Below are 21,343 nucleotides of genomic sequence, written 5' to 3'. Positions count from 1 at the left end.
CAGGCACTAAACTGCGGAGCCACCCAGGGATCCCCTCTTTTTTTCTTTTTTTAAGATTTTATTTATCTTAGAGACACACACAGAGAGGCAGAGATATAGGCAGAGGGAGAACCAGGCTCCCAATGCAGTACTCGATCCCGGAACCCCGGATTCACTCCCTGAGCCGAAGGCAGACATTCAACCACCGAGCTATCCAGGAATGCTTATTTCCTCTTTTCCAAAGCTTTGTTCAACTTAGCATGCTGCAAGTACTTGGTAAGAACCCATCTCTGGGCTGGGGTGCTACAGCCTGGGTAGAGACAGCCCTGACCTCAAGCAGCTCCCACCTTCAAACCTGTGCACTGAAGCCCATTAGGCACACTTCACAGGGTCTCCCCCAAGCCCAGGAAAACATCTCCATTTCCCTAACACCAGGAATTCTCAGGTGCTCCTGCGACCTCTGCTTCCCTCCCAAACATAATTTATAAAAGATAGGAGGGTGCCATGCATTCATCTGGAAGATCCCCAGGCTTCCCACCTCGTCCCCGCGGATCTGCGGCGGCCTCTTCACCACCTCCTTTGCTAGGTGCAGCACCGTGTCTGTCTGCAGGGTGCTGAGCGCACAGATCAGGTCGACAAGGGTCAGTTGGGATGCACTTGCAGCTGGGACAATCTGCCAAGGAAAAAAAAAGAGCTCTCTTCAAACTCACAGAGAGAAAACAAAAATAAAAATGATGCACAGAAAGTATTCCGTAATAGCTGCCCTTGGAGAGCTTTAATCTTTTAAGTAAATATTTAAACAAAAACTAGGTAAAGGACTCTATTGGTGGGGATAAAGAGGAGGCTGAGTATTTAATGACAGTGATGTATCAGCATCTGACACACATGAGGAATAACAGGCACAGGTGATGATAGGGCAGTGACATTGGTATGTTTGAGCTTAGAAAGAATTTTGTTTCATTTTTTAAACAGTAATCTCTGTACCTATTGTGGGACTCAAACTCACATCCCTGAGATCAAGGTTTGGGTGGTCTACCAACAGAGCCAGCCAGATGCCCCTCAGAAAACATTTTTAGAAACAGATACACTTAATTTGAACAAAGCAGGCTGGCATTGAAAGATAGCTCTAAAAGTATGAAGCTAGTAAACGGGAAACCAGATAAACCAGGTTCTCGATGGTTGGCCTTGGCAGGAGAGCCCTGGTATGGGAAGTACTTTTGTTTTGTTTTAGTTTTTTTTTTTTTTTTTGGGGGGGGGAGTACTTTTGATGATGGAAGTCTGCATAATATGATCGCATGCACTTGGAAGGATAAGGATAACCACCAGGGAAGATCCTACAGGTGCTAAGCAAGGTGGCCTACACCACCAACCTCTCATGCCTCCTCAGGGAACAGAAGCCCATGGTGGGCACTGAGATAGTGTCCATGGAGTGGGAGAGACCCTCTGAGGGAAGTGAGATAGAAACCTAGATGGTCGGAATCCCTGGGTGGCTCAGCGGTTTAGCGCCTGCCTTTGGCCCAGGGCACGATCCTGGAGTCACGGGATTGAGTCCTGCGTTGGGCTCCCGGCATGGAGCCTGCTTCTCCCTCTCCCTGTGTCTATCATAAATAAATAAATCTTCAAAAAAAAAAAAAAAAAGAAACCTAGATAGTCAAGAAAGAACAAAGGAAGAGGATTATGTTGGTTTTGCAGAAATAAAACAAGTCCCTGGAGGACTTAGTGATGGACCAGTCCGTGGATAAAGAATGGATGAGCTGTGAACTGAAGTCATCTTTGGGAATAGGAACGTGATGATTTAAATCGGTTTTACGTTTTTGTAAGTATTATTTTTATAAATTAAAAAGCCTATGGAACCCGGGTGACAATGATGCGTCAGTGTAGTTCATGACTGGAACAAACCTACCACTTGGGGGGGTGCTGATCGTGGGGGAGGCCATACACGTGTGGGGCAAGGATATTTGGGAAATCTCTGTACTTTCCGCTCAATTTTGCTGCGCACCTACGACTGCTCTTAAAAACGATAATAATAAAGTCTTTAAAATAATAGTTAAAAAAAAGCTCTAGGATGGCACTACACGCAGGGAAGGACCAGCAGGGGTTCTCGCACGTAGGATAACGTGCACTCGAGCTGGGAGGCAGGTTCATGGTTTCTCTATTTCGTGGAACATACATGCTGTATGCGCTCTTCTACGTACGCTATTAGATATTACATTTAAAAGACTGAATGGAAGTAGTATGTATTCATTACACAGAGATCCGAGAGCAAGCCAGGGGTGAGCTCTCTGCACCCCCTGCCACCTGCCCACCCACCCACAATCCTAGTTGGGAGGCACGGCTGTGTTATCTGTGCATTTAAAACAGTGAAACCACTTCAGCAGTTTCCCGCGTCGGTCTACAATGTCACCTCTGATTACACGCGACTCTGGTATTTCTGGCAGAGTAAGTTTAAGCACAACTTTCATTTTTAGAATCTACCTTCATCTTACTGAGACGTTTAACCTTCTTTCTGCTCCACACTGCTGCGACAGCGGCGGTTAACTGAACTCCCAGATGGGCCGTCAAGGGGTTCAAGAAGTCTAAAATTTTTTGTCGTATGGTCTAGAATGGGAGAAAGAGAAGAGTTATGGCACAGTAGCACCCGGGCTTTCATGGACCGCCCTCAAATGCTGGGAGTGGAAGCTCGCTGTTCTGCCCAAGGGAGGCCTCCCCTCAACCCCAGGCCGGGGCAGGTCCCTTGGTCACATGCTGTCAGAATATCCTGTGTTTCTTTGTAGTGCTTCTCATCTTTTAATTTTTTTTTAAAGATTTTTAATGTATTTATTTATTGAGAGAGAGAGAGGGGCAGAGACACAGGCAGAGGGAGGAGCAGGCTCCATGCAGGGAGCCCGACGTGGGACTCGATCCTGGGTCTCCAGGATCACACCTCGGGCTGCAGGCGGCGCTAAACCGCTGCACCACCGGGGTTGCCCTCATCTTGATTTTTAAACTGGTGGTTAGCATTCGTGTTTGCCACGAGGGCGAGGACCTCCTCTGTCTTGTATGAACAAGGCCCAGTGCCCTGCAGCAGGCACACAAATATTTGTGGAATGAATGAATTTACTGAGCACTGACTATGTCCCTACGTCTATGTTTAAGATCATGTTAGATGCAACGAGCATGTGGGGGAGATGTCCTCCATCCTGTGCCCTGGGTCCAACCCCTGTGCCGCTGCTTATATGTACAACTGCCGGCAAAGTGCTTCTGCTCTCTACACCCCGTTCTTGTTTGTAACCTGGGAATAAAAACAGTGCCCACCTCATACATGAGGGCTAAATATGCTAATAAATGTAGAGTGCTTTAGATGATGCATGCTTCCAACTTAAGAAACTCCAGCACAGAGAGGCTGGGGAACCTGCCCAAGGTCCCACAGTATAGTCGAGCAGAGCGCTGAACCTGAGTCATCCTGCTTCCCATGCTCTGAACCTGTCTGCCCAGCCTGGGTTGCCGGATGCCTGTGTAAGCCCTGAGGCCACCCTGGCACTGGGTGGTCAGCTGACAAGAGACATGACCAGATAATTCCAAGTGGCCATACCAGGAAATCAGAGACTGAGCCACATGCCCCGATGCTTCCAAGGCAGAGACTGTTATAATTGAGAGTGGGTGTGAACTAGAAACACCCTGGGCTATGTAGGTTTGGTTTAACAAAAAAACTGAGACACCATAGCGTTCCACTTGATGTGCCCATGTGTCCAAGGCACCACTGAAAGCAGGACATAAGAGACAAGCTGTGTGATAAAAGTGCTTCAGGGAAACAGGTGAGATCTTTTGGTACCCCATTTCAAGCCCCCAGAGACTTTATTTTTACTTTAAATAAAGAGATGAAAGGGGAAAAGACGGGTTGAATTCACAAAGCCTTTTTTTCCATAAATACGAAAGTTATTCTTTTTAAGATTTATTTATTAGAGAGTGAGAGAGAGAGAGGAGGGGTGGGAGGAGGGAGAGAGAATCCTCAGGCCAACTCCCCACTAAGCAAGGAGCCCGAGGCAGGGCTTGATCCCAGGACCCTGAGATCATGACCTGACCTGAAATCAAGAGTTGGACGCTCAGTTGACTGAGCCACCCAGATGTCCCAGGAAAGTTCTTTTTTTCATTTTTTTAAAATTGGGATTCAATTTGCCAACATTTAGCATAATACCCAGTGCTCATCCTGCAAAGTGCCCCCCTCAGTGCCCATCACTCAGTCACCTCAACCCCCTGCCCACCTCCCGGAAAGTTATTCTAATAAACTGGAGAGTTCTATTTCTGACTTACAAGTAACTTGGGTTTCATTGATCACATTAAGCTTGATTATTTATGTATATATTCCTGTACATACTTATTTTTGGTGGGACAAGACAAAAGAAAGAATAAAACCACAGAGGAAGTTCTCTCACTTTGGTGGTTTTAAAGTAAACAGAAGAGGATCCCTTTGTGGCTCCGAGGAGATCGACGGGTCTCTTGTGAGTCTCCTCCTTTCTGAGAACATTCCAGAGAAGGGCCATGGTGTTAACGATTCGAGGCAACTCTTCCAGAATGGCATTCTTGGCATTTTTCAAATTGGTAGGATCGCCTATGGTAGTGGTCTACAATTGAAAGTGAACATGAGACTTGGCTGCGTGTGTGGCACCGGCCCCCTTCCCATGAGGCCAGGAGTGGGTGGGGTGGGAGTCTGGGCAGTTGCACACCTCCAAGCAAGTCCCCCGGGTGGTGGTCTGGAAGCAAAATGCTTCCCCGTGCATTTCAACCCATGGCCTTCTTTCTAAGAGAGGCACCTGGGAGTCTGAGGTTCCATGTTACAGACTCTTTCATTCAGCTGAAGCATTAGCTGTATTCTGAAACGTAATCCCCAATAGGGCAGAGCAAATAACAGCTGAAATGGTATCAGACTGGAGATTTCACAAATCCCATGTGTAAAAAATTGGCACCAAAAAGACATTTTATCCCACTTGGTTACTGATAAAACAATGGGCAATGGGATGGTGCCTCGGGGAGCACCAGAAAAACAAAGTACATTTGCATTACTTTCCCACGTTTGTGCACATATATTTGCATACGCGCTTGCATTCTGTGCAAGTATACATTTGTGTACATATTTACAGTTATTACATGTGCATTTATTTGAACTGGTCATAATCCAATGAAGACAACACAATATATGAAAATTGCCTCGAGCCTGGGGAGGGAGGTATAGAAAAAAACAACTTACCTTTTTGTTTTGGTTGGGTTGTTCCAGAAGACAAAAATGAGTAATGGTTGTCAGGCCTTCCAAAAGAGTGAGGGGGTAATCTGGGGAAATGTTTTCCCTCTTGGAGGTCATGCTTTGGTGAAAAAATGAGAAACTCATGAGAATTTTTATGAATGAGGCTGTAAGGTTTTTAACCCTACCTAAACGCAGAAACCAGTGAGCTAGCACTATCTTTGATAAATTAGGGCCCTCATAATGAAATATTGTTACAATAACGAGGAGCACCGTTTGTGCTTTTACATTTTACTGTGGAAAATGTTTTCTGTGGAAAAATGTTTTCAGGTTATTTCAGAATTTCTATAAAGGTGACGCATGTCTTTACTTTGGTCTTGGAAAAGTAATGGAGTGTGGCTACAACACTCAGCTAGCCTGGGTACCTGTGTAGAATCAAAAATGAAGGACATGAGCATTTAGCTCCTTGTTACCCCTCTTGACAATGCAAAACAGGCTTTTGATTAGGTTGGAATTATCCTCCAACTGGCTTCTATGGCACGTCAGGTCAGCCACCTGTTACAAACAGGATCATCAAAGCAGTAATAACATACCAAACGGTTTGCCGTACCTGACAGAGAGCTTCACAGCTTCGCTTTCATACTGCTTGACCAGCTCATCCAAATTTTTGCAGATCTGGACAATGAAAGGTGTCACGGTCCAGCCCAGGGACTTTCCAAAGTACGGCAAGGAATGCGTGACCAAGCTCACCCAGGCCGGGTGCATGCCATAGCCATAGGCCGGCTGCAGACCCCTCACCACGGCGGACACCAGCAGCCCCTGGGAGGTGAGTGGGTGCGGCTGCATGTACTGCATGGCACTGATGGCCTGCTGGAAGTTAAGGGCTCTCCGCCACTCCCGGGACAGTTCTGGCTGATTTTCAGCCTCCTCCTGGACCTGGCCCAGGTGATGTTCCAGGACAATGAGCACCTGCAGGAGCTTCAGCAACTCGATCTGCAGGGGGTGCTCGCTCCAGATCTGATCCTGGCCCAGGTTGATGAGACTCTCCTCAAAGAGGCTCTCCTCCTGCAGGGCCCGGCCTCGCTCGGCGGTGGCCAGGCCATAGCGCTTCTGGCTCGTGTACATGGATGCTGACAGCGAAAGCAGGACGAACTCCTGAACTTTGCACCTCTGCAGCAAGCTGTGAATGAACTCCACGTTCTTCCCCTCGGCCGACTTGGCCACGGAGACCAGCTGCGTCATTATTCGGATCAAAACCTCCACGCTCTTGACCTGCACGTCCCGGTTGCCGAGGACGTCTCGGTGGGAGACCTTCAGGTAACAAGGGTAATAGCTGCGCAGGAAACTGAGGCACAGGTAGGTGAGGAGCTCGATCAGCAGGGAGTGGGGACACACGCTGGGAGACTGCGTCTGGAGTTTCCCGTAGAAACTCTGGCCGACCAGGGCCTCCTGGTGGCGGGCGAGGAGGTTGGAGATGAGGTTGAGGTGCGCGGTGGAGCTGGTGTCCATGCTGGTCCTGGACACCGCCTCGATAAACTCCTTGGGGTTGGTCTTGAGCACGGCCTCTAGCACCGAGAAGGCATACAGGACTCGCCGGGAGTCGTAGGGCTGCAGGTAGAGCAGAATGTGCTTAAACAAAGCCTCGATGGTCTCCTGCCTCTCCCGCTGCTGCTTCAGCAGCCGGGACGTGCTGAGGGCCTGGAGCTCCAAGTCGGCCTCCTCGTCGCTGGAGAACGACTCCGAAGCCTGGGTCTTGTCCGAGTCCACGCGTGCGAGGCCTAATCTGGCACTGGACTTGAAGCTTTCTGCCTGGAAGGCGGCCAGCAGGGCCGAGCGCTTGGGGTAGGCCCTGCCGCCCATGGGGATGGGCGCGCAGCAGCTCTCTTCGTGGCTCAGCTCCTGCGGGTCGTGGGAAGGGGAGGAGAAGGAGGACGTGTTCTCACTGTCCGTGTGGGCAGAGCTCGTGTCCGCGGACTCCGTGTGCTCGCTGCTGTCCAGCGTGCTGCAGGCCGTCCTGTCGGGAAGGTCCACGTAGTAGGGGAGGTCATCCTCACTCAGCTCGCTTCCGGGGGCGCACTTCTCCGGCTCCTTCTCCACCTCGGCCCAAATGGCCTCACGGTCGACGGTGGTGAACTGGCTGAGAGGCACACCTTCTTCCGAGCTGCCCTCCTGAAGCTCCGATGCTCCACACGCCTCTTTGAAGGGGATTTTCTTCCTGTTAAACCAACGATGCAAGTCTTCTGAAAATTACAAAATGACAAATGGCTTCAGAACCGAAGGGTTGGCGGTGATACATCAGTTCCAGAATGCCCTTTCTCTTCAAGCCAGACAGGAAGATCAATGCTAATAAAATTCCCCCCATACAACGACAACACCGGAATCTACATTGTATCATGGACAAAAGGCAGTCAAGTAAAAGTGAACGGGTCTTTTAAAATGTTCAGGGAATCCAATAATTTAGTTACACTGTCACAGAAAATGTAAGTATTGCAACTTTTACAGGGAGGGTGATTAAAAAGTATATTATTTTGTTCCTGTCAAGAAATGTATGCCACAGAAGTGTCCGCAGGTTTTCAAAGCTGTAAGGGTATTTGCTGAGCTGTCACATGGGAAGACAAACTGGAAAGCGAATAAAACATTCAGACAGAAAAATTGTGGCACACGCATGCAGTGGAGTACCATTTGGGTTTCTAAAAGATACATCTGTACGTACTGATACAGACCAATGCATGGCATATTTTAAGTAAAAGATGAAAAATCAAGCTGTATTGAATGAGCTCGCTTAGGGGAGAACATCTATAATACACGGCTCTAAAAAAATCTGGAGGACTATCCGCCAAACCATTAACAGTACTTAACTCTATTAGCTAGCATTCCAGGGGACTTTCTTTCTTTTTTAAAGATTTTATTTATTTGATGGAGTGAGTATAAGCAGAGGGAGAGGAGAAGCAGACTCCCCGCTGAGCAGGGAGCCTGATGCAGGGCTCGACCCCAGGACCCTGTGATCATGATCTGAGCCAAAGGCAGATGCTTCACCGACTGAGCCACCCAGGCACCTGCCGGGGGACTTCCGTGTGTGTTTTACCTCATTACTCCAATTGTTAAAATAAGCATGTGAGTACTTCTGTAACCAGAAAATATACGACGCTTTAAAATATTCAGGTCTCTTTAAAAAGGAACAACAGCCAGAAAGAAGTCCTTGGCTTGCCAAACCATTTTCACACGCAGCTCTCAGCAGATCCAGTCCATGAACAACAAGCAAGATTAGGAAAGGAGGAAGAATGAGGCATTAGAAACAGCTGAGCTGCCTAAGGCTCACAGTAATATTTCCAAAACAGGGATAGGGTGGAGGGTAAAGCAGAAGGCTATTCTAGTTGCTTCCAGGGTAAGGACATAGCAGGGAAAAGACACTTTCTTTTATCAGGAAGGTAGCGGGAAATACGGGTCACAGGAAGCAGTGGGAAGTGCCCTCAGACTTAAAACTAGGACATGTGGCCTTAGGACTCTCTTCCTAACACAGAGGAACACTAACAAATTTAGAGCCGAAAATGAGAGCCAAGCTTTCAAGAAGGTGCTTTAGTTTATACTTCCCTGGACTTTACTTTCCTATAACGTGGATTAATAAAATGCCTCCTCTTTGAGAAGGCAGCCAGCTTTCTCTCCTAAAGGAAAATGAGAAGTTCCAGTTTTAGTCAGAGAACTTTGTAAAGAGGAGAAGCCGTCTCAGAAATCGCTGCTTATGTGCGTGTGAGGCTGCTTTTCCCTGTAAGATAAGACTGGTGCAGACAGAATATTTACAGTCCAGTGGGCTAAACCAGCTAACTCAAAGCTCGTAAAGCCATCACTTAGAAAACTGGAGGAAAAAAAAAAAAAAAGAAAACTGGAGGAAGTCACAAAACACACCTAGTGTGCAAAGTCACATTAGTTCATAAACTGCTCGGTACTGATCGCCCAAATGTAATGCGCTCATTAGGTCTATGTTAGCTCCGTTCTTCTTCTTCCTACCTATAGTCTGTTAAATTTGTGTTAAAGATGCCTCTGGGGGCGCCTGGGTGGCTCAGTCGGTTAAGCCTCTGACTCTTGATTTAGGCTCAGGTCATGATCTCAGGGTTGTGACATCGAGCCCCATGTCTGGCTCTGAGCTAGGCATGGAGTCTGCCTGAGATTCTTTTCTTCTTCTCTCTGACCCCTCTGCCCTCCCCACTCTTCACTTGTGCTCTCTCTAAAATCAGTCAATCAATCTTTAAAAAAATGCCTCTGGAAGTTTTTGGAACTCAAAGGATTCCACATTTCTGATTATCTGTTCACAGAATTTATAGCTGGAGAGAACTTTAGGGAAGAGAGAAAAATAGACAAGAAATCACTCATCTCGTGGTTGAAGGTTCACAAAGGAGTGGTTTTTTTGGGGGGGGGGGTTTGTTTTTGTTTTTTGTTTTTTTAGTTAAGTACAATTGAGCTGATTACAAGGAGATTTCAGCTTCTAGGCCATTCACAGGTAGAGGCAACCTAATCCTCCCCAGGTCTAAGCACGCATCTGGGGAGAAGTGCCAGCCCAAACTTAACTTCCCGCCAGACACCAAACCTACTCTTCTAAGTGAAGGTGCTAGGATGGAGGATTCCTATTCTTTCCTTTGTTTTTTGTAGTGAAAGAATAAAAAGTCAGCTATTTTTATTGGAACAGTGGTTACTAATAATTTCTTTTTTTATTAAAAAAAGAAAAAATCTGATTTTTCAGTGAAAACAAAAAACATACTCCCTGGCATTTCGAAGCGCTGGTTTGTCTACTCCTTATGTTGGAAGAGTCCTCACAACTTTACAAAGTACCCTCACACCACTGGAATGTAGCTAAACCACTGAGCAGGGCTAGGTGCCTTGACTGCCCCCAGGGGCAGCTGGGGCTGGAGCCGCCCCTCTTCCCTTCCAGGACCAAGGACCTGGGAGCCTCCCACTGACCCTGCCCACTACCCTGCATGGTGTGCTCACCTGCAGAGTTCTCCTGCTTGAGGCAGTGAATGGAGGTCCTTTGGGTTTTGGGCTGGAGCAGGAGCAGAAGCATGGGTTCCAGGATGCGTGCCACGTCACCAAGGGAGAGCGCCCGAACCAGCCAGCCCTGGGCTGCCGCGCTGATGGCACCGTCCGTGCAGGCCAGGCTGTCCAGCACGACGAACAGGGATCTGCGGGTGGGAAGGGCACCATCAAGTCAGCATGTGGTGACCCTGTGCACCAGGATGCCCTCGGGGAGCTTCACCCATGCTGGGCTTAGAGACCAAGCAAAGACAAGTGGACATCCACCCAAGAATCACTAGGGGGGCTTTCAAAACCCTGATGTCCCAGCTTCACCCTAAATTATTCAATCAACTTTGAGGCGGGCCCCCAGCATTGGATCAGCTACCCTTTCTCTAAGGCTATGTGTCTGGCCCCACACCTAGTTTTGGAAACAAGGAGGAGGATTTTGTTTTTTTAAGTACAAAAGACTGTACTACAGTAAAATTCACATCTCAAGCATACAGTCGCTGACACTTAAGTGTCCACACCCAGCGTAGTTGCAGCCCCAATACAGACCCAGACCACCTCCACTTCCCTACAAAGGTCCCTTCATGGGGCATGGTCTCAAAGCTGCTCAGGTGATTCTGATGCACTGGGCTCCCTCCTTCTGGGACCAAATTAAGAAAATTCCTACTATGTATTCACATGCATCTGGCCTAAAGTCACTCGAGAGATCATGGAAATCGTTTGCTGTGCGTCCAGAAAATGGGGTCATGCTATCAGTTTCACACAGAGCCCCCTCATGGCCTGACACAATGACTAGGATCCTCGGCAAAGCGTCCTTTTTGACTTAAGGGTAATCTACATGAGGAGCACCTTACCTATCAAATGAGCGGTTGTGAGATGTCACACGACTGCCCTGGGTCTCTCTCGTCAGGTGCCAGATGACAGAAAACCTAAACAGAGCTTCCAGTCTCGTCCCCTTGATTAGGAAATAAGCGGGAGTGAGGCACCTCCCTCCCTCCCAGCAAACCCAACCCGAGTAACAAAGGAGAGCTCAGCAGGAAGACAGCAACTTCAGAGGCGGTGCTGGGCTCCCAGTGCGGCCCGGGGCCAAGGAAGACGGGCATCCTCCCTTCCTCGCTCACTTGAATACAGTAAAGCACATTTTCAAGACCCCTCATCAGCCCATGTCCAGGGTCACACGTAGGTCGAAGATCACAAGATCATGAAGAGCATGGTGTGCTCACACACCCTGGGGGTGCCAGGCCCATGTGGCTCAGAGAAGAGCGACACAACTTGACTGCAAAGGACGGCCAGGGCCTAAAAGGGTGATGCATTCCCTATGACTACCTACTTCAGCAGCAGCTCTGGGATCCTTCCAGGGACTCAGTGTCCTGCAAACATCCTGGGAGTTGGGGGTGGGTTTCCCTGGTGAGTCTTAAGATGGACACAACCCATGTTTTTAGGACTCTAAAGGGGCTGGCTAGTGCTTCTGAAGGCCTCCCAATCTTCTGAGACTCCGTAACACCCCTCTGTTTACTGATCGGGTATCTGCTGAGCCCCAGAGGGCTGAATACATGTAAGCCAGCCCTGGGCATCTATGGTGATGGGTGGCCTGGCAGTTGGGATTGTTGCAGGACAGAGATTACAGGCTGCAAGGACTTACCTTGTCAGGGTCCAGGAGGGCATGGCAGATGATATCTTCACAGATGTTGGCCGTTGGGGCCAGGCAGTGCAGCCGGTAGAACAACTCTACACAGGTGATATGATGCTCTCGGGTCTCCTTGTTCAGCTGATTCCAAAGCACACGAGCCACCCTCTGGGGCAGGAGGGAGACTGTTAATATGGGCAGCACCCATATTTCTTCCTTGTGCCAGTCCAACCCCAGCCCCAAGGAACTGGCTTCTACCTACATTTCCTATGTGAGGATCCCTAACATACAAAGAAATACCACCAACAAACAAAATGAAGCAAACCAAACCCCAAACCAAACCCAAATCCCACCAGGTGTCCCTATACCCAATGTGGGGCTCAAACTCATGACCCTGGGATCAAGAGTCGTGTGCTCTACTGAGTCAGACAGGTACCCCAAAACTACTCTTTTTATTAAGCAAGCCCTATGCCCAATGTGGAGTTTGAATTCAAGTCCCTGGGATCAGGAGTCACGTGCTCTAGCAAATCAGTCAGCCAGGTGCTCTTTCAAACTTGGAGGTTTGGAACTTGCAGCTAAGAACACTGCAGCTCTTGCCCAGACTTTAACATTACTTTCAGAGAGGAAATCCTGGAAGCAAGAACCTACTGGTTGACACATCCTTTTGACAAGCACACTTGACCAAGCCTTACTATGTGCTGGCACTGGAGGTCCGAGAGATGTGGCCTCCAGGAAGTGTGGGGAATTTGCAGTGAGTGGTGCCAGTCTTGAGGCAGACACACTCGCAGCACCTTACCACCTACAGCTGGCTTACACCGGTTACCACTGACAAAGAATCATGGCCTTCAGCTTTAATTCCACAAACCTGTCCATTCCCATTTCTTTTTTTAAAAAATTTATTTATTTATTCATCAGATACACAGAGAGGCAGAGACACAGGCAGAGGGAGAAGCAGGCTCTATGCAGGGAGCCCAATGTGGGACTCGATCCCGGGACCCTGGGATCATGACCTGAGCCAAAGGCAGACACTCAACCGCTGAGCCACCCAGGCGTCCCTGTCCATTCCCACTTCTGTGCAGTGTCATCACGGGGCATGCCCAGCTCACTTTCAGGACACAAACCACACCCCAAATCAAGTCCTCCATCTTCTCAGCCCTGATTTTAGATCTTTAAACATACAGGGTCTAGGGCTGGCTGCAGCCCCTCCCAGAGCCCCAGGAAGCACCCGTGCAGTGCCTGGTGCAACTGGCTGAGACTCAGGGGAAGGCTGGCCCCATTTCTGAGAGGAAATTTCTGAAGGCATTTTTCCAGGTGATGGGAAAGGACTATGCCTCACAGACTGTGACATTTCACAAGTACATCTTAGATCAAATGACTTCTTTTGGCTCATCTATTTCTGTTGGACACAACTATCTTCTCTGCTTAGATCAAATTATCCATTGACTGTCTTGAGCCCTAATCGTGATTTTATTTTTTTTTAATTTACAGGAATGTGATTTCCAATTGTCAAATTGCAATGAAAGCTCTGAATCAAAACTTTTGACTGAGTAGTCACCTTGTAGCCACTGTGGGCAAATTTATGTGGAAGAGTCTCCTTCCTTCTGGAAGGTTTAAAACAATGTTTTTTCAAGGGTTTGGGGCCTGATGTTGATCACAAAACACACATCGCACCCCTGCTCCTTCATCTGAGTTAGACTTCTCAATCCCTTTGTTCTGAACGCTTTCTTAGTGAACTGAATTCTGTTACCACCTGATTAGAAAGGTCAGGACAGGGATCCCTGGGTGGCGCAGCGGTTTGGCGCCTGCCTTTGGCCCAGGGCGCGATCCTGGAGATCCAGGATCGAATCCCACGTCGGGCTCCCTGCATGGAGCCTGCTTCTCCCTCTGCCTGTGTCTCTGCCTCTCTCTCTCTCTCTCTGTGACTATCATGAATAAATAAATAAAATCTAAAAAAAAAAAAAGAAAAGAAAGGTCAGGACACTCGTGGGATAGTGAACCTTACTCAACATGAGCACTGGGATGTGGGCTGTGCTGTGAGAATGAGATAAAGGCCAGGAGATCTGGAAGCAGCCCTGCACCTGGAGTCCGGGAACTGGCACATGGCCTGGCTATCTGTGCAGGTGGCTTCCCTGCTGCCCATCCAGCATCGCCACATGGGCCAGCGCCAGCCACTGCCATCGCGTTCTGGAGAGTATATTGTAGAAAGCACACTCCAGTACCCGGCGAGTGGTAAAGACTCAGATATGTACCACATCTGACTCAAAATAAAAATCAAGGCTTCAGAAAGAACTCAGAAAAGCATACTTTCCAAAAACATCACCAAGGGTACATCATCAAAACAAGAATATTTAATGCAGTCATTTTATTCTATTGATAGCTTTCTAAGGATTCCCAGACTAAATTCTTCCTTCTGTTCTTTCCCTGTGCCTTACAACACAATGACCCCAAACTTCTTGGATAGAAGCAGGAGCAAGGAAGGGTTGCCCAGGCACAGCTGCTGGATTACAGTGACACGGTTCCTGGTTGTAAGATCCACACGGACTCAACTCTGGTAAGAAGAGGAGGGGGGCGTGTCAGGGATGAGGGACCCGAACCCAAAAGCAAGTTAGTAAGACTCCACCAGGACCTGATGCCATAGATGGGGTTTGAGGACACAAGATAGTCTGGCTGTGTGAGGAGCTCCATGTGCTCTCCCAGAAAAACTACTGTAAATAAAACTGAAAATTATGGAAAAAAAAATCAAACATTTAGAGTCTCTGGAAATTATCCTAAGGACATTCAGGAAATAAAGAAAGATTTATTCAAGAAAATCTACTAAATTCCAGTAGAAGCAACAAGTCTGTAGCAATGAAACTAGAACCCTCCCCTCCTACCCCCCGGCCCAGCTTGGTGTGACAAGGAACGTGACTATCCCCCTGACCCTCCCCAGCTCCCAGTCCAAGGCTCTGCATCTTCACGGAAGGCACAGGCCACAGCATTTCACTCCTTGTCCTCACTCCTGGGTGGAGGCTGTGTTCACACACTACAGGCCAAGAGTGCTTGAGTTCAGATCGTTCTTTCCCTAGTTTACTGGTAGGGGGACATTCCATGCTCGGAGAAGCAAGATCAGACGACTGGAGGCTACCGCTGGGAGTGCCCTACAGGGCTAGCCCTCCAAGAGAAGCAGGCAACTGTCTCAGTCCCAGCACTTCTTGAGCAACCGGATGTAGAGACTTTGTCCAGAGTGAGAGGCAGGCCATAAACCAGAGAGCTAGCTCCTCCAGGAAAATGTGGGGCAGTTCAAACCCAGGAGTGCTCTCAAAAGCAATGGAATTTTTTAATAAGTGATTACGAAGAGGCTGGTAGCTCCATGACAGCAATAGGCCAGTTTGTTTATCAGAAATAACCAGGACAAGAGACACTTCGGAAGAACCCTCTTTGGTAAACAAAACAACTCAAAGATGACCTCCAGAAACCATCAGACTGTGGGGTAACATACGTCTCTGCTCACTGCTGAAAACATGAGAGCAGTGAGCCAGCAGTTTGTGGAGCCCAATAGTGGGGTGTACACTGACAGCTTCACAGAGACCAGGGAAAGAGACAGTCAGTGACAAACCTTCTTAGGCCACTGTCACTGCAGGCTGACCGCACATCCCTCCAGGGAGCAAACACTAAAGGACTCATATGGCAGGGGAGACAGACGCCACCAAAACAGTCTAGGCAAGTCACCAAACAGCAAACAAGGACAAAACAAGATGCGGATGGCGGTCAGAATACAGTAAAGTTGCTATGATACATTATCTAAAATATCCAGGCTTTGATAAAAACTGTAAGACATGCAACAAGAAAATATGATACTCACACAAGGGAAAACGCAGGCAACAGAAGGTATCTGGGAGAGCAACCAGGTGTCAGATTTATTTAGCAAAGACTTCAAAGTAGTGATTGTAAGTATGTTTAAATAACTCAAGGAAGCCATGCTTAAAAAAGTAAAGGAAGATATGAGGACAACTTCTTTTCAAGTAGAAGACATCATCAGGGAGACAGAAAGTGGAAGGAAGGAAGAGAAGGAACCAAATGGAAATTCTGGAACTGAAAGTACAATAACTGAAATGAAACTTTCACCCCTTAAGGAGCTCACTGGTTCATCTGAACTGAAAGAAGGAAGACTCGGTGAAGAAAATGGATCAACAGAAATGGTGAAATCTGAAGAATAAAGAGAAAGAAACGAAGGAAAGGAAACGGTCAAGTGCAGCAGCAGCAGCACGTCCACAGGTGGAGTGCTGGGGAAGGAGGAGAAAGGAGCAGGGAAAATATGTGCAGAAGTAGGGGACAAAACCTTCCCAAATTTGATTAAAAAAAAAAAAGATATTGAACTACACATCTAAGAAGCTTGAAGGATTCCAAGTAGGATAAACTCCACACGATCCACACTGGACACATCACGAGAGGCTAACAGACTAAGAGAAGGAGGAAACTTTGAAGCAGCAAGAGAAAAATTACTCATCATTCACAAGGGAAACCCAAGAAGATGATGAGCTGCCTTTTCATTTTTTTTTAATAAATTAATTTTTATTGGTGTTCAATTTACCAACATACAGAATAACACCCAGTGCTCATCCCGTCAAGTGTCCCCCTCAGTGCCCGTCACCCATTCACCCCCACCCCCCGCCCTCCTCCCCTTCCACCACCCCTAGTTCATTTCCCAGAGTTAGGAGTCTTTATGTTCTGTCTCCCTTTCTGATATTTCCCACACATTTCTTCTCCCCTCCCTTATATTCCCCTTCACTATTATTCATATTCCCCAAATGAATGAGAACATACACTGTTGTCCTTCTCCGATTGACTTACTTCACTCAGCATAATCCCCTCCAGTTCCATCCACGTTGAAGCAAATGGTGGGTATTTGTCGTTTCTAATGGCTGAGGAATATTCCATTGTATACATAAACCACATCTTCTTTATCCATTCATCTTTCGATGGGCACCGAGGCTCCTTCCACAGTTTGGCTATTGTGGACATGGCTGCTAGAAACATCGGGGTGCAGGTGTCCCGGCGTTTCATTGCATCTGAATCTTTGGGGTAAATCCCTAACAGTGCAATTGCTGGGTCGTAGGGCAGGTCTATTTTTAATTCTTTGAGGAACCTCCACACAGTTTTCCAGAGTGGCTGCACCAGTTCACATTCCCACCAACAGTGCAGGAGGTTTCCCTTTTCTCCGCATCCTCTCCAACATTTGTGGTTTCCTGCCTTGTTAATTTTCCCCATTCTCACTGGTGTGAGGTGGTATCTCATTGTGGTTTTGATTTGTATTTCCCTGGTGGCAAGTGATGCAGAGCATTTTCTCATGTGCGTGTTGGCCATGTCTATGTCTTCCTCTGTGACATTTCTCTTCATGTCTTTTGCCCATTTCATGATTGGATTGTTTGTTTCTTTGGTGGTGAGTTTAATAAGTTCTTTATAGATTTTGGAAATTAGCCCTTTATCTGATATGTTATTTGCAAATATCTTCTCCCATTCTGTAGGTTGTCTTTGAGTTTTGTGGACTGTATCCTTTGCTGTGCAAAAGCTTCTTATCTTGATGAAGTCCCAATAGTTCATTTTTGCTTTTGTTTCTTTTGCTTTCGTGGATGTATCTTGCAAGAAGTTACTGTGGCCAAGTTCAAAAAGGGTGTTGCCTGTGTTCTCCTCTAGGATTTTGATGGAGTCTTGTCTCACATTTAAATCTTTCATCCATTTTGAGTTTATCTTTGTGTCTGGTGCAAGAGAGTGGTCTAGTTTCATTCTTCTGCATGTGGATGACCAATTTTCCCAGCACCACTTATTGAAGAGACTGTCTTTCTTCCAGTGGATCGTCTTTCCTCCTTTGTTGAATATTAGTTGACCATAAAGTTCAGGGTCCATTTCTGGGTTCTCTATTCTGTTCCATTGGTCTATGTGTCTGTTTTTGTGCCAGTACCACACTGTCTTGATGACCACAGCTTTGTAGTACAACCTGAAATCTGGTATTGTGATGCCCCCAGATATGGTTTTCCTTTTTAAAATTCCCCTGGCTATTCGGGGTCTTTTCTGATTCCACACAAATCTTAAAATAATTTGTTCTAACTCTCTGAAGAAAGTCCATGGTATTTTGATAGGGATTGCATTGAACGTGTAAATTGCCCTGGGTAACATTGACATTTTCACAATATTAATTCTGCCAATCCATGAGCATGGAATATTTTTCCATCTCTTTGTGTCTTCCTCAATTTCTTTCAGAAGTGTTCTATAGTTTTTAGGGTATAGATCCTTTACCTCTTTGGTTAGGTTTATTCCTAGGTATCTTATGCTTTTGGGTGCAATTGTAAATGGGATTGACTCCTTAATTTCTCTTTCTTCAGTCTCATTGTTAGTGTATAGGAATGCCATTGATTTCTGGGCATTGATTTTGTATCCTGCCACACTACCAAATTGCTGTATGAGTTCTAGCAATCTTGGGGTGGAGGCTTTTGGGTTTTCTATGTAGAGTATCATGTCATCGGCGAAGAGGGAGAGTTTGACTTCTTCTTTGCCAATTTGAATGCCTTTAATGTCTTTTTGTTGTCTGATTGCTGAGGCTAGGACTTCCAAATACTATGTTGAATAGCAGTGGTGAGAGTGGACATCCCTGTCTGGTTCCTGATCTTAGGGGAAAGGCTCCCAGTGCTTCCCCATTGAGAATGATATTTGCTGTGGGCTTTTCGTAGATGGCTTTTAAGATATCGAGGAAAGTTCCCTCTATCCCTACACTCTGAAGAGTTTTGATCAGGAATGGATGCTGTATTTTGTCAAATGCTTTCTCTGCATCTAATGAGAGGATCATATGGTTCTTGGTTTTTCTCTTGCTGATATGATGAATCACATTGATTGTTTTACGAGTGTTGAACCAGCCTTGTGTCCCGGGGATAAATCCTACTTGGTCATGGTGAATAATTTTCTTAATGTGTTGTTGGATCCTATTGGCTAGTATCTTGTTGAGAATTTTTGCATCCATGTTCATCAGGGATATTGGTCTGTAATTCTCCTTTTTGGTGGGGTCTTTGTCTGGTTTTGGAATTAAGGTGATGCTGGCCTCATAGAATGAATTTGGAAGTACTCCATCTCTTTCTATCTTTCCAAACAGCTTTAGTAGAATAGGTATGATATCTTCTTTAAACGTTTGATAGAATTCCCCTGGGAAGCCATCTGGCCCTGGACTCTTGTGTCTTGGGAGGTTTTTGATGACTTCTTCAATTTCCTCCCTGGTTATTGGCCTGTTCAGGTTTTCTATTTCTTCCTGATGAGCTGCCTTTTCAATAAGAAACACTGGAGGCAAGATGACAGTGGGATCACGTATCCAAATGGGGAGTTCCAATGTAAGTTCCAACATTCACTTGAGCATTTGTTACAGGTTATTGAAAAAGTGCTGTTGGGCGTCTGGATGGCTTAGTTGGTTAAGTGTCTGACTCCTGATTTCAGCTCAGGTCATGATCTCAGGGTTGTGAGATCAAGCCCCTAAGGTGGGCTCCATGCTGGGTGTGGAGCCCGGTTAGGATTCTCTCTCTCCCCCTGCTCCCGTGCCCCTGTGTGCACAACATGAATGTTCTCAAAAAAAAGTGCTGCTTTACTTACATATTGTATATTCAAGCATATCTGGGGCTGTTTAAAGTATATTTATTCTTATATTCCAAGTGTTGAAAGAAAAAAACCACAACCAAGAACATTATACCTAGGAAAACTATCTTTCATAAAAGGAGAAATAAAGGTATTCCAGATAAACAAACACTGAGTGAATCTGTTGCTAGCAGTCCTGTCTTATAAGAAACTCTAAAGGAAGTTCTGGTGGGGGCATGGGGCAACTGGGTGACAGGCATTAAGGAGGGCGCCCGATGGAATGAGCACTGGGTGTTACATGCAGCTGCTCAATTGCTCAATTCCACCTCTGCAACTAAGAATTCACTACATATTCATTGAATTTAAATTTTAAAAAATCAAATCAAAACACAAAAGAAATACTAAAGGAAGTTCTCGAGGTGAAAGCAACTGACCCCAGTTCATCAAATCCATACGAACAGCACCAGTAAAGGTAATTGCGTAGCTCTAAAAAGACAGCATAAATGCCACCTCCTTTCTTTCAACTGATTTTCTGGAAGAGGCTGAGCACACAGGTATCCCAGCAGCTATCACCAGAACATGTACAACACTGTGCGCCAGTGGCATGGAAGACAGGCAGGGCACAGGTGTGCGGGGGGAAGGTAGTGGCCCGGGTGCCACCTGAAAGCCCCACCTGAAGGGCCAGGAATGTTAAAGAAGAAAGTTAAGTAACAAACTGTATAGCTATTCAGTCTCCTTTCTCCTCCCCACTTCTTTAAAGAACACAGTATCATGTAGTGACTGTAACGCTGTGTCGTGGGGTCTGTCTCACACATGCACACACACACACGGGTTTAACGTGCAGAACAGCACCAGGAAGGGGAGGAAAAGCTGACACTGAAGGAGGTCTCTGGGTTTCACTGCATCTCAGTCCGGAAGTGAGTAGATTCTGATGAGCTAGATGCACTCGGTAAAACCCTGGAGCGACCACTGAGAAAGCTCCAAAGGTCTACTGAGAAAAATCATGAAAGCGATGCAAACATTGTACTGAAAAATATCCATTTGCTGAAAAAGAAAATGGTAAAGGGGGGATGACAAAACCCAGAAAAAACAGTAAGCACAATGGCACAGTTCTGTAGACACAGTGAAAGCCACTGAACTGTACACTTCCAGTGGGTGATGTATGTGGCCTGTGAATTATGTCTAAATACAGCTATTATTAACAACAGCGACAAGAAGAAACCGGGCTGTGAGGTGGCCTGAGTTATGTGACCTGCTTGGGAAGAGCTCATCCCAAACAGAAAAATGGCAGCCTATTTCCAAGGCCTTTCAGCACAGAGGCTCTTAGGACCCAAAGGGACAGTATAGGTTCAATATCTCATTCACCCATAAAACATGTAAAATATCCCTTGCTAAGCGTCACAGCTTTTCAGAGTGCCTGCCGCCCCATCAGTGCAGGGAAACCTGTTCCATCCTCAGGTCCCGGTGAGTAGGCACATTCCTCTCTGCACCACATCACCTCCTGCCTCAGGGCCCCTGTCACTGCTGGGTGGGCTGGAGAAGCTGAAGGCACTGACCCAAGGGTGCTTCACTGACAGACTGTTTAACAGCCCCGACCAGTTGGTCCAGAATTGCAGGAAAGACATACAAGCATCATTAGCTATAGGAACCAAACCTGACGGTCAGGAGGCAGACCGAAGGTCAAGTGGCAACCACGTTTGTTACCTGAACCCCTGGATGGCCCAGCAAGGTGCAGAGGGAGCAGCCTCCGAGTCTCACAGCCCCCCAGGTGAGAGCCAGCTGCGTTCCACTCTTGCCCTTTGGCCTCCACGGGGCACTAGCTCAATAGTAAACTCCACTTTTTCTTTTTTCTTATAAGCTGACTGGAACTGCTTGTAGCTTTCTGCAATTAAATGAGCCCTGGCATATATAGCTTTAAG

General features: G+C 46.9%; 1 protein-coding gene across 3 annotated transcripts in view; it reads right to left on the bottom strand.

The window, feature by feature from the left end:
* The window catches only part of DOP1B (DOP1 leucine zipper like protein B), a 106,980-nt gene that overhangs the window by 27,890 nt on the left and 57,747 nt on the right, over positions 1–21,343 (bottom strand). For all 3 annotated transcript variants that reach the window (XR_008662908.1, XM_055313778.1, XM_055313779.1), the window contains exons 16-23: positions 11,850–12,002; positions 11,062–11,162; positions 10,178–10,368; positions 5,805–7,434; positions 5,204–5,315; positions 4,392–4,580; positions 2,455–2,577; positions 518–652 (exon numbers count right to left, since the gene is read on the bottom strand). Coding sequence is in view for 2 of the 3 variants with exons in the window: in XM_055313778.1 (XP_055169753.1) it covers positions 518–652; positions 2,455–2,577; positions 4,392–4,580; positions 5,204–5,315; positions 5,805–7,434; positions 10,178–10,368; positions 11,062–11,162; positions 11,850–12,002 (2,634 nt within the window). In the remaining variant the exon portion in view is untranslated. The remainder of the gene's footprint in view (positions 1–517; positions 653–2,454; positions 2,578–4,391; positions 4,581–5,203; positions 5,316–5,804; positions 7,435–10,177; positions 10,369–11,061; positions 11,163–11,849; positions 12,003–21,343) is intronic.

The sequence above is a fragment of the Nyctereutes procyonoides genome, unplaced genomic scaffold, assembly GCF_905146905.1.
Source record: "Nyctereutes procyonoides isolate TBG_1078 unplaced genomic scaffold, NYPRO_anot_genome, whole genome shotgun sequence".
In the NCBI taxonomy this organism is placed as follows: domain Eukaryota; kingdom Metazoa; phylum Chordata; class Mammalia; order Carnivora; family Canidae; genus Nyctereutes; species Nyctereutes procyonoides.
The sequence above is the reverse complement of the archived record's forward strand: the minus strand, read 5'-3'. Positions and strand labels throughout refer to the sequence as shown.